General features: G+C 44.3%; 1 protein-coding gene across 2 annotated transcripts in view; it reads left to right on the top strand.

The window, feature by feature from the left end:
• The first annotated feature begins 6795 nt into the window (after nt 1–6795).
• The window catches only part of LOC138788749 (interferon-induced very large GTPase 1-like), a 29764-nt gene continuing 23677 nt past the window's right edge, over nt 6796–12882 (top strand). The window contains exons 1-2 of one of the 2 annotated variants that reach the window (XM_069966967.1): nt 6796–6818; nt 6948–7034. Coding sequence is in view for 1 of the 2 variants with exons in the window: in XM_069966966.1 (XP_069823067.1) it covers nt 6923–7034 (112 nt within the window). In the remaining variant the exon portion in view is untranslated. Of the gene's footprint in view, nt 6819–6884; nt 7035–12882 lie in introns of those variants that run through there. The other variant, XM_069966966.1, reaches the window with a different exon arrangement.

Raw genomic sequence — 12882 nt, forward strand, 5'->3', positions numbered from 1 at the left:
CCCCCCCAGATTGCACGCAACCACAGCAGGTTGGCTCTGACCACCGCACGTTGCCTCTGACCACCGCACGTTGCCACTGACCACCGCACGTTGCCACTGACCACCGCATGTTGCCACTGACCACTTCACCTTGCCGCTAACCACCCCAAATTGCCAATGACTGATGACCTTGAAGGAGTTGATAGCCTAGTAAACAAAATCACATGCAAAGACTTGGAATACAGGAGATGCATGGATAGCGGGCAGTATTCTCCAAACCGATACTACAGGTACCTCTTCTATCAGGTATTCTTCAGTCAAGTCTCCCTGGCAGAGGTAAAGGTCCCTCAGCAGCCCCCTAGAATATATTATATATATATATATATATATATATATATATATATATATATATATATATAGTGGTGGATTACAAGCATAATTTGTTCCAGGACTGTGCTTGTAATCCAAATTACTCTTAAACCAAAGCAAATTTTCCCATAAGAAATTACTGATATGCAAAAAAATGGTTCCACATCCCAAAACTAATGATTTTCTATTCTGAATAACATGTAAAACAAATGAAACAAACATTCAGAAACAGCTGAATATGTGATATTATAAGTTACTGTACAGTATAACAATCAGCATGTGGAGTATAATGTATAGTAAGTGCATAAACCTGGAAATAAAACAGCAGAAGATACAGGATGGAACTGTAGATCCCCAAAATGCAGTAGTGTAGTACAACAGGCTAGAATAGAGAAGCAGGGCTGCTGTCAGAGGTCTGTGTGGTCACATGACAGCAATGGGGAAGGGGTGTGCCTTCAGCATGGACCAATCAGGAAGTGAGAATCACAGAGCTGTGCAGGAGGACAGTGACAGAGACTTCTCTATAAAGCAGTGTGAATGGGTGAGTGTAAGTGCAGGCACATTATAGCAGCAGTGTGTATAGCTGAGTGTAAGTGCAGGCACATAATAGCAGGAATGGAGAGGATGGGAAACCCATGATTTGGAAGGTGAGGGAGACTTCCTGGGTCAGAGTATAGTGCTGTAGACCACCTATGCAGATCATGCCCTTCTCCCACTCCCCTCCCCATCCAGTACAGGGGGCTCTTAAACCAAAGCAATGCTCTTAAACCAAGTTACAATTAAAAAAATGTGAGCTCTTCTTGCAAAATGCTCTCAATCCAGGTTGCTTTTAAGCCAAGGTACCACTATAGACAGGGCCGTATTAAGAGCTGCTGCTGCCCTAGGCACTAAACCTGAAGATGGCCCATCTTCACTCACCAATTAGCATCAGGATTGGTAGATAATAGCTCCAGGCGTCACATTTAAGACTGCCACACCAGACCTGGACCATACCGCCATACTGTGGCTGTATAGCACTGCCATACCAGACCTGACCAACACCACCATACTGTGACTGGATAACACCACCACACCAGACCTGACCAATACCACCATACTGTGACTGGATAATACCGCCAATAAAAAATACCTTTATTACGTCAATGTATAAAAAACATAAACCCCACATGACAAACACAGTCGTGGTCACCTGAACCACTTAGGAGCTATCACCAATCGGTATTACTCCTCAGTCACCACTGGACAGCGCCAGACAGACAACAAAACCAGCGATAAAGTGAAATAAACCGGTAATCTCACCCATCTATGGTCTCCTGTCAGCTTTCAGGTCCAGTGGTGTGTAGGAAGAAGCCGCATCCAAACTTGTATAGCACAGTCTTTGACCCTGTTGTTCCCTACGGTGTCAAATATGCCGGCTCTCCCTCCTCGCTCGGGGTGTCTGGGGTTAACCCTTAGTGGATCAGGCTGCCCCTACCCCGTGCTACCCCTTTGTTACTGCCCCTAAGATACCAAGTCCATACTCTGTGTCCCCCTCCTACGATCGTTTCAGCCAGTTTGCTGGGATCTTCAGGGAGCGTGGGCATCAAAAACGGGACATTTGTATCGGCATCAGGCAGGGTAGAGTTTGCGTGTCTGCTACAGTGGTAGCTAGTACGCTATATCGCTCTCCTTGGTGTGCGCAGAGCGCTGGAGTGCAGGGCAATGGCTCCTCACCTGTACACGTGAATGCGGGGATTCATATAATTTTCTTTAGGTCCGCGGTTGCTTCTGGTGCGTGACCTCACTTCCGGTTCTCACGCTCCATAGTTACGGCCGCGTCCTACTATCGCTAGGATGAAAGGCGCATGCGCTCAGTCTCCTAACTGTTTAACATGTCATGTCGGGCTATGGACTGATTCACTCTTTTCTCCTGCATACATAATATCCAAAACAGTAGAGTAGCACAGTACTTGTACTCGTTTACACACATAATGTCAAAATACGGCTTACAGCTATATACAAACTATTTACAAAGTAATTAACTCAGTCATCGATCCAACCGGACCAGACCACGTAAATCATTGTTATGTCTAGAAACACACAGTTTGTCAACAGAGGTTTTAACCCCTTAATGTTCACGGAAGAATAACCGCAACTACAGGCAGGTTACACATCATTAGTACAGGCAGTCATGGATCACATGAGTACAAGTTAGGGTGTACAGTCCTCTATAGGAAACATGCAAAATTAAGCTGATCATTGAGCCCCCCTGGGGTCACCGTGCGCAGGCGATAAATCCACTCAGTTTCTTTTCTGAGTATGGACTTATCCCAATCCCCTCCTCTCACAGGGGGTCTGATCACTTCCACTCCCATAAATTTGAGGACTGTTGCGTCTCCTCCATGTTGATCATTCACATGTCTTGAGACTGGCTTATCTGCTCTCACCCGGACATCTCTCAAATGTTCCCCTATTCTCCTCCTAAACTCTCTCACTGTTTTTCCTATGTATTCTAATCCACAACTGCAGGTGATCTTGTAAATTATGCCCTTTGTGCGGCAATTGATATAATCCCTCAAATAAAAGGTTTTCCCTGTGTTGTTCACAAAAGTCTTACCCGTTTGTATGTATCTACAGGCTATACATCCACTACATCTAAAAGAACCTATCACTGGTTGCTCCAACCATGTCTTCCTCCTTTGTGCAGATGTGAAGTGGCTTTTTACCAGCCGATCTCTCAGACTCCAGCCTTTACGAAAAGTTATCTGGGGTCTGCTACCTACCTTCCCTTTCAGGTCCGGGTCTAGGACTAAGACCCCCCAGTGTTTGTTCAAGATGTTTCACACCTCATTGGCCCCTGTGTCATGTCTAGACACGACAGTATACCGGAAGGCAACATCCACTAACTCGTTACTATTGTGGCAGAGCCATCACCCGAGACCATTGAGGGCTGAAATACCCAAGGGTCAATACTAGCGTATGAAACGCAATTGTTCATCTGAAGGAGAATTTTAGAAACAAGCGGATGATCTAAGAAATAGATTTCAAAACAGGGGTTACCCCGATGAGGTCCTAAGGGAGGCATACCAGTGTGCCCAACGAAGGGATAGATCTGACCTTCTAATACCGAAAACTAAGGATAAAGAGGAGGAGATCATGCGAGTGATAGGGACCTATGACACAGGGGCCAATGAGGTGCGAAACATCTAAACTGACATTCTAAACTGACATTTCAGTTGCGATAAACTTGCTGCGGAAAAACCGCAAAACGCACACATACGCGGATTTCTCGCAGGTTGAAATCTGCACTACCAGACCTGCGGAATTCCGCGGAAAAATAAGCTGCGGATGCGGTAGGTGTGAACGCACCCTAAGAGATGGAAATCCTTTCCGGAGTCGCACGAGATGAGAGATATTGTCTTTCCATTCAGATGCACTGATTGGTATTGTAGAAGCGACCTAGCAGGTACACTGGGATCCCTCCGCCTTTCACCGTCAGCCATGAGGGGTCGTGCTGATTTTACCAACATTTAATGTGACATATTAGTGAGAGGATCTACAGTATAGGGAAGATAGGGGTGAGGAAAGGGGGGATGGGTAAGGATGGGAGGGAAGGGAGGGAGATGTCTTGGTATAGAACCAGCAAGGTGAGACATGTGATCTCCAGAACAGAGGCCGATGTCTATTAATATTAATATTAATGTTGATGTTGATATTGCTATTGCTTTTTGTATTCACAATCAGTGACTTTATTTGTACATTCTTCAATGGTAATATGGTGTATACCCCATTATTGTTGGTCCTATGTTTGGACCTTTGTATTGTTGGTTTGTTCTGTTTAAAAAAAAAAAAGATAAAAGATTGAATAAACATATATTTAAAAAAAAAAAAAATCACTCTGATCACAAGCAGCTAGTGCTGATCAGCAGGGGGTGCAATACTGGTCACCGCTACAATCAGGAATATCAGAGCAGAACATGAAAAGCAGTCTGACTGCTATGGACGCCGAGCCAAATGCACGGCACTAGTCCTAACAGGAGGTTAGTATTGATTGTTGCTGAAAGTTTGGGTTTGGCAACAATTGTGTGAACCCAAACGCTCAGCATTTGGCTCCCGGCATCTGGAAGAGTTGGGTGCAGACCTAAAGAGTCCTGGAAAACATGGATACATCCATAGGCTATGTTCCAATTACAGGATTTTATTGTGAAAAGGTGGCCGTCCATTAATAATGATGGCTGCAAGCAGTCTATACACCTGTCATCGGTTAGGGCTGCGGCGGAATCCCGTGCTCCGAGCCGCCACTACAGCCGCTATCACTCTTCCTCATTTAATGCAGTCGCAGAGCCCACATCCAGGGCCGTATTAACAGATGCTGCTGCCCTAGGCACTAAACCTGAAGACGCCCCATCTTGGGGAGCATGGTATCGGCCACATAAATTTCTCTACATGTGGAAACATTCATCACGTTTTTCATGGTTTTTAACTGCTCAAAACATAAATAAATTTCCACATTGAATCTATGATTAGAGCAGTCTGCATATTATTGGTGGATTGGTAGGTAATAGCTCCAGGCGTCACATTTAACATCGCCACACCAGACCTGAACAATATTGCCTTATATAGTTTGCAGCGAAATCCCCTGCGAATCCTTGTACAGTGAAGTTCAATGGGGTTTAACCCCCCACTGCCCGGAGCCCACAGCATACATTACCTGTTCAGCGGCGTGGCCGCAGGAGTTGGATTCAGATCAATAACAGAGCAGACATGAGTGGGTGTGCGTGGACAGAGCACAAAACAAGTTGTCACTCACTACTCATAGTGCAATGTAGTAAAGTGACATGAATGTTAATGTTACAGTCCATTTAGTAATTAATATAGCACTTCAGGTCTCTCTTCTCCCTCCCCCCCCCCCCCAAGTCCCTGAGAGAAGAGGTGCATGAGCTGTCATGTGGCGGCCATGAGGTTACACCAGTTTAGTTCCCACTGCTATGCAGCCTGTCTTTAGTTGCCTTCCTTCCTCTTTTGTTCCTGGAACTCCTGGCCCCACCCTGGCCTGCATAAATTCTACTTGGCATGTAAGTTTTCCCTATTCTCATAAAATAATGTAAAAAAAAAAAAAAAGTACTTGCTGCAATGGGGGTCAGGGGATAAATAGCACACTTTTTTTTTAATACATTGCTTTAAAGCGACTCCGTACCCACAATCTGACCCCCCCCTCCAAACCACTTGTACCTTCAGATAGCTGCTTTTATTCCAAGATCTGTCCTGGGGTCCGTTCGGCAGGGGATGCAGTTATTGTCATAAAAACAACTTTTAATCTTGCAGCGCTGTGTCTAACGGCCGGGGCTTACATTTGTATATGCATTAGGCTGGCACCACCTCTCTGTCCTTCCTCCCCACCCTCCTCATCATTAGGAATACTCCAGGCAAATTGCTTCCAATTCCCCACCTGTCGCAGCCCGGCACATGGGCTGGATCGTTAATACACCTGTGCAAAGCTCAAACAGCAGTAAATGTTCCTGGATCATTCCTAATAATGAGGAGGGTGGGGAGGAAGGACGGAGAGGTGGTGCCAGCCTAATGCATATACAAATGTAAGCCCCGACCGTTAGACACAGCGCTGCAAGATTAAAAGTTGTTTTTATGACAATAACTGCATCACCTGCCGAACGGACCCCAGGACAGATCTTGGATTAAAAGCAGCTATCCAAAGGTACAAGTGGTTTGGGGGGGGGGGCAGATTGTGGGTACAGAGTCGCTTTAATGCATGTAAATAATGATAATAATGTAAATAAATAAATTTTATATATATATATATATATATATATATATATATATATATGTGTGTGTGTGTGTGTGTGTGTTCAAATATAAAAAAAATCCCTCCCATAATAAAATTCTAATCATTCAAAGCATGTAAATTATATGTATTAATAAAGATATTTAGTATCATGCACAGGCTTGGTAAACAATGCAAGGCTAGGTCCTCCACATCATGTTGTCAGTGTGTTTGGGGTTGGGGGGGGGGGGGTTAGGCTCCAAATTGATTCTTTGTCTCGGGTGCAGGAGAGCCTAACTTCACCACTGTCAGCACCTTAGGTAGGGCCCAATTAAAGTTACTATAACATATAACATTTAAGTTGTTTTATGTGTAAAAATGTATTTTTGTACAAGTAAAAAATATAAAAGAAATGTTGATGGTTGATGAAGGGAATCTTCCTGAGTCTGCATTTATCCAGCTATATAACCGATTTATGTTAGTTAATGTTATTTACAGCTCATTGTCATATAAATGGTTTTATAGCTTTTATTCGGATAAAGAGGTCAGGGTTGTAACTACAAGCAAAATATTTGTTGCTGAATGCAATGCACCAGTTCAAAGATCACTCAAAGTGAAAGTGTAAGTAGGTTTTCCTGGACTGTATAAATAGGAGCTGATTTTCGTAGAATCACAAAGGTCAGTAGCCAGCGTCAGGAAGTCTGGGAGGGTGGTAAGTCACATTGAAAGAAAGTAAAGCATATTTCATTCTTACTTTCACTAGGAAGCATTAGAAACATACCTCCCAGCTGGAAAGACTCCTTTAAACTAAGAAAAATGTTTTACATTTTTCTGTTCACAGATGCTGGTTATAATGGCTTGAAAAGGAATCTACTGTATGCAAAAGCTTCTTCGACTTTGTGCCATAATACTACAGACTTTTATTACAGTAAGTAAATAGTATACTTTTTCTACTTATATTAATTGTAATGCATACATGACTCCTACTGTATATTGAAGAGAGCAACAACACCAGGGTATATCTCATACCTCCCAAGTTTCCCTCTTTTGGAGGGACGGTCCCTACTTTTGCCTCACGTCCGTCTGTCCCCCTTTGCCCCTTACATGTCCCTCTTTTTGACCTAGGAATTAGATTTACATTAATAAACTTTCTATGTTGCTCTAGAAAGTGTATGGTTTCTTACTGTATAATAGACCCAAACTATTATATTATTATTCTGTTATATTACTATTATAATTATTCTATTAAATAAATATTTAATTATTATTTATTATTATTATTTATTATTTATTTTAAAGCACCCTTAATTCCAAAGAGCTAAAATGATTAAGCCATTGTGCGTCCATGTCACCTGCTCGACAGTGGGTCCCTGCAAATGCGGACAGTTACTGAAAAACATTCCTAATCCTGTCTGTAGTTGCAGGTCTGCAATTACAGAGTAACTTAGGCTGGGTTCACACTACGTATATTTCAGTCAGTATTGTGGTCCTCATATTGCAACCAAAACCAGGAGTGGATTAAAAACACAGAAAGGATCTGTTCACACAATGTTGAAATTGAGTGGATGGCCGCCATATAACGGTAAATAACTGCCATTATTTCAATATAACAGCCATTGTTCTAAAATAACAGCAAATATTTGCCATTAAATGGCGGCCATCCACTCAATTTCAACATTGTGTGAACAGATCCTTTCTGTGTTTTTAATCCACTCCTGGTTTTGGTTGCAATATGAGGACCACAATACTGACTGAAATATACGTAGTGTGAACCCAGTAAAGTGACACTGTTCACTTTTTATTGGAACAAGCACCATGACGCATGATATAAAATAAGGTATAAAAACTGCAAAACTTAACCTGTACACCTGTGTAGGTAAGTCATAATGCAAAAAGGGGGTGACAGTGTCACTTTAAAGAGGTTTACAGCCATATACACCATGTACACTTCATATTCATTATCTTTCTCAGAGAAAGTATTGAACAATGTTTACTACTCATAGAGAGGATCGTAAAAGTAAAAAAAATTAATTGGTGCATAGCAGATTTAAAATGTTTAGGTCATTCTCCACATGAATAATATTCAGATTTTGCCAAATTATTTCCTAAAATCTCATTCACAACACCACTATTGTAATATATATAAGCTGCTCCAGAAAGTTTACATTGTATATGTGTAGTGTCCCACTATGTGTTTTTTTTTTCTTCTCTCTTACACCAGGCAAAAGTGTTTCTATTCAGTACGACAGTTAGGACAGTAAGCTGCTGTACCTTACTCAAACCACTAGGTGTCACAATCTTCCACAGCTGCAGTCAAAACTAGATTTAGCCACACACCCTTCCCTCTATAGTCTACATTTCCTTTAGTTTAGTTAGTGCCTGGTTTTAAGCCCGGCTGGACGTGCTACACCTGTTCTCCAGCTAGTGACTCAATCCTAATGGCTTACCTACACTGTGGATTTTTCTAGACTCTGGGCAGTCAACCACCTTACAGAAAAGGAGAGGAACACTAAAGTTGCACCACAGTAGAGCACAGTGCAAGTTACCCTCTCTCTACTGACTTACGCTAGGCGAGTAGGAAGGATACTACTAGCTAGTTCCACAAAGTGACAAAAGACCTGGGACTTGTACCACCCCATTAGGACAGAAACTGACACTGAGGGGAAGATGGCGGTCATACAGTATTTGCAGAGATCATATACAGTATATATACGTGAGAACGAGGATTATTACAGAACACTATAGAGACACTTCACCACATCTTTTTGTCTGTTCCTATTTCTACTGTTGATTTTTGCGCTAAGCACTGTTAGTTACTATTTTTGCACTGAAGATACTTCTCTTAAGAAAAGTTAAACTTTACTGCTATGTGTTATACTAGGGATAGCAGGGTCCTGATGTGTGCCTGAGCTGTGTACTTGGCCCCCAGCAACTCCAATATGGAAACCTCCTGTGAGAGGGAGCTGCAGGCTCCCTCTCACAGGCTAAGTGTCAGTGTAAAACTGACAGGTATAGCACATAGCAGTACTGATGTGTCACTTTATATAACATAAAGTACAATGTGTCATGAGAAAACAATCCCAGAATTGTGAGCATTCATTAAAGCATTTCAGAGTTATAATGATATAAAAAGAGACAGGTCTGATTATGAAAAATGAGCTTGGTCATTAAGGCCAAAACAGGCTGCAGAGGCTAGGGGTTAATCTATAATTGTAGGAAATTGTGGTTCCACAAAGTTTTGACATCCAGGGTGTCTTCACACGTAATGGATCTGCAGCAGATTTTCACGCTGCGAGTTTCACGCTGCAAGGATTCTGGTATAGTGATATGTGACCCGGCCCTTTTAACCGCCCGCAGCCCCGGCCCGGAGCATACATTACCTGCTCAGTGCCGCGACTGTGTGAGGCTCCTAGCTCCTCTCGCTCCCCATCAGCCAATCAATGCTGCTGTGCAGCCTCACATAGCCGAGGTGCCAAGCAGGTAATGTATGCTCCGGGGCTGCGGGTGGGGGATTAAAGGGGCCGGGTCACATACTGGCCCCCGTAGACCTTCACTATACCAGGATCCACAGCAGATTTCGCTGCAAACTCGCAGCGTGAAATCCGCTGCAGATCCGGTACGTGTGAAGGCCCCTCAAGGGATGAAAATGTGTTATATAAAAAGTGTCAATCTTTATAAAAAAAACAGCAGGATCCGCACTTTAGCAATAGATGAGACTCCACAATGTCCACCATAAACAAATATAAATGAATAGAGTGGAGTTTCAGATAATAGTTGTACAACACAGTTCACAACTTTGAGCCAGCGTTTCTCTGCTTCAGAGAAGCAACATGGTATCGTACCCATCACCCCAACCCAACCACAACCACATAAATAACCTTGAAAGAAATAAAAAACACAGTCTCACATTTTGGAGAAAATAATGGCCGTGAAAATTTTTATTATGGGGTTACACAGATTATCCAAAATACAGTAAGGGTCCTACTACGCGGAGCGATTTTTAACGACTAACAATAAACGATTGCATATTAGATTGTTTACCATTCACCATATTACACAGAACGATGATTGTTAGTTACGATCATTACTACGATTGTAATTGCAATCGTTACTATGATGCGGAACGAATGTGGAATTACAGCAAAGGATTAGCAAACGATTAACGAATGATTATTGATAATTTTAGGTTCAGATCTAAATCTACAATCAACGACATATGAACAATTTTTCGATCGTTGCCTGCAATTACACAGAACGATTATCGATTAAATTTGAACAATATAACGATTTTTCGCACGATAATCGTCCCATGTAATAGGGCCATAACTCAAAAAGTTTTATTAATGAAACCAAAGTATTAATCATTTGCCTAGCATCAGCTGGCGATTACTCCCCTAACAAAAGTTCACGACATAGTGAACTACCTAAAGAAAGGGAGGAAGGGTGGGGCGCATAGGTTCTCCTTCTAACAGCTGTGACAGGACTGAAGAGAATTCACTAAAAAGCCCCTTTCTATAATCAGATTCCTTCACCACACAACAGTTGACCAATCAGATCTCGTAGCCAGGTTAGAGCGGGATAACTTCAGCCAACAGGAAGCGAGACTTCTCCATAGTGATGGAGGTGATAACCTGCGTGTGCTATTGGACACCGCTTACCCAATCAAATTTTCTGAAAAATAAAAGACTGTGGACAGCTTCAGGAAACAAAGTAGATTAAACCAAGTGAATATGACCCCTACAGGCTGAACCATTAATAAAATCTATATCACTTAGTACATAAATATAAATAGGAGAACATACATTAATAATGATAAATGAGAAAGGGGATGGGACGACACCATGAGGGGCCAACGCTAACTCTCATTGGCCCTCATCATACTCACAAGTCTTCAATGCAAGTGGTTGGTTGATTTATTCACTGAGTACAATGTGTAACAATCACTTATAGGCTGACATACTTTTCCTCCACCGCCCAAACCTGCCGCTCTCCCGCAAAGAAGGTACATGTGAACTGTGTTGTACAACTATTATCTGAAACCCCACTCTATTCATTTATGTGTAAAAAGTTGCAAGCATGTTTTGGAAATCAACGCTACAAAAAGCCATTTACTTCCACTCTGCATTAAAACAAAAAAAGGGAAAACACAAGGGGGGTGAATACTTTTGCAAGGTGCCTTATTATATGTATACTACACACTTGACACTGGCTGTCAGATAGGAGGTAGTAGTAGTCTGTAAATCACAGACATAGAGCAAATGTATATTGCTAATACGCTATACATTAAAGGGAACCAATCACGCCGAAAATTCATCTTAAGATAAGGAAACGTGCTGGCACATCACCCAGCACGTTTCCTAAACATCCCCCTGTAACCTCCGTGCCCCCATCCATCAGTCAGTAATCTTACTTTGAAGAAGTCCCGCACTGTATGTAAATTTCTGACAATCTGACACCGTGACAAACAAGTCACGGTGGGCGGATTTAGTCAAGGTGGGCAGAATCAGTCACAGGTCCTGGGCGTCTGTAATGGCTGTAATCACGCACAGAGGGGCGTGCTTGAGGTCCGCCTTCCATCCACGTTACCCAGCGGCTTGCGTTTCATGTTGGCGGCACGCTGACGTCATCCGCATGCAGCGCCGTCATCTGGGCGTCGTCTCCCGCCATACTGCGCATGCGCGGACTACAGAAGACGTCTGCGCTGCGTGCGGATGATGTCAGCGCGCCGCCCAGGGCCGTCTTACCCATTGGGCAGGGCAGGCGGCTGCCCGGGGGCCCCTGCATCCTAGGGGGCCCCTGCCCTCTGTGACCTGTATTTTTCGCTTTATAAGACGCACTTATAAAACTAAGTGCGTCCTATAAAGTGAAGACGGCTCCCAAGCAGTGCTGAGCACCGCAAGGAAGCCGTCCCGCCCGCCCCCTCTATTGCCCCCTCCGCCTGCCCAGCCCGCCCCTTCTATCGCCGCTCAGCTGAGCCGATCAGAAGCCCAGGAAAGTGCAATGAGCAGCACTTTCCTGGGCTTCTGATTGATTCAGCTGAGCGGCGATAGAAGGGGCGGGCGGTCCAGGAACTCACCCGTCCGGCGGCCCCAGCAGCTGATGTCTCCTGGCAGCGCGCTCCCGTCATCCTCCGGGAACAGGCAGGATGTCCTGGATGTGTCGTGCAGCCGGACACTTCCGGCACAGGCAGTCTCTCTGTACCCCGCTGCCTGTGCCCGGAGAGAGGAGCTGCTGGGGCCGCCGGACAGGTGAGTAACTGGTTTGTTGTTTTGGGGGGCACTGGCTACTATGGGGGGCACTGGCTACTATTGGGGTACTGGCTACTATGGGGGGCACTGGCTACTATAGGGGGAACTGGCTACTATTGGGGTACTGGCTACTATGGGGGACACTGGCTACTATGGGGGCACTGGCTACTATGGGGGGCACTGGCTACTATGGGGGGCACTGGCTACTATTGGGGTACTGGCTACTATTGGGGGCACTGGCTACTATTGGGGCACTGGCTACTATGGGGGGCACTGGCTACTATGGGGGGCACTATATGGGGGGATTGGCTACTATAGGGGGCACTGGCTACTATGGGGGGCACTGGCTACTATGGGGGGCACGGCTACTATGGGGGTACTGGCTACTATGGGGGGCACTGGCTACTATGGGGCACTGGCTACTATGGGGGCCACTGGCTACTATGGGGGGCACTGGCTACTATGGGGAGCACTGGCTACTATGGGGAGCACTGGCTACTATGGGGGGCACTGGCTACTATGGGGGGC

Source organism: Dendropsophus ebraccatus, chromosome 4 (genome assembly GCF_027789765.1).
Source record: "Dendropsophus ebraccatus isolate aDenEbr1 chromosome 4, aDenEbr1.pat, whole genome shotgun sequence".
Taxonomy (NCBI): domain Eukaryota; kingdom Metazoa; phylum Chordata; class Amphibia; order Anura; family Hylidae; genus Dendropsophus; species Dendropsophus ebraccatus.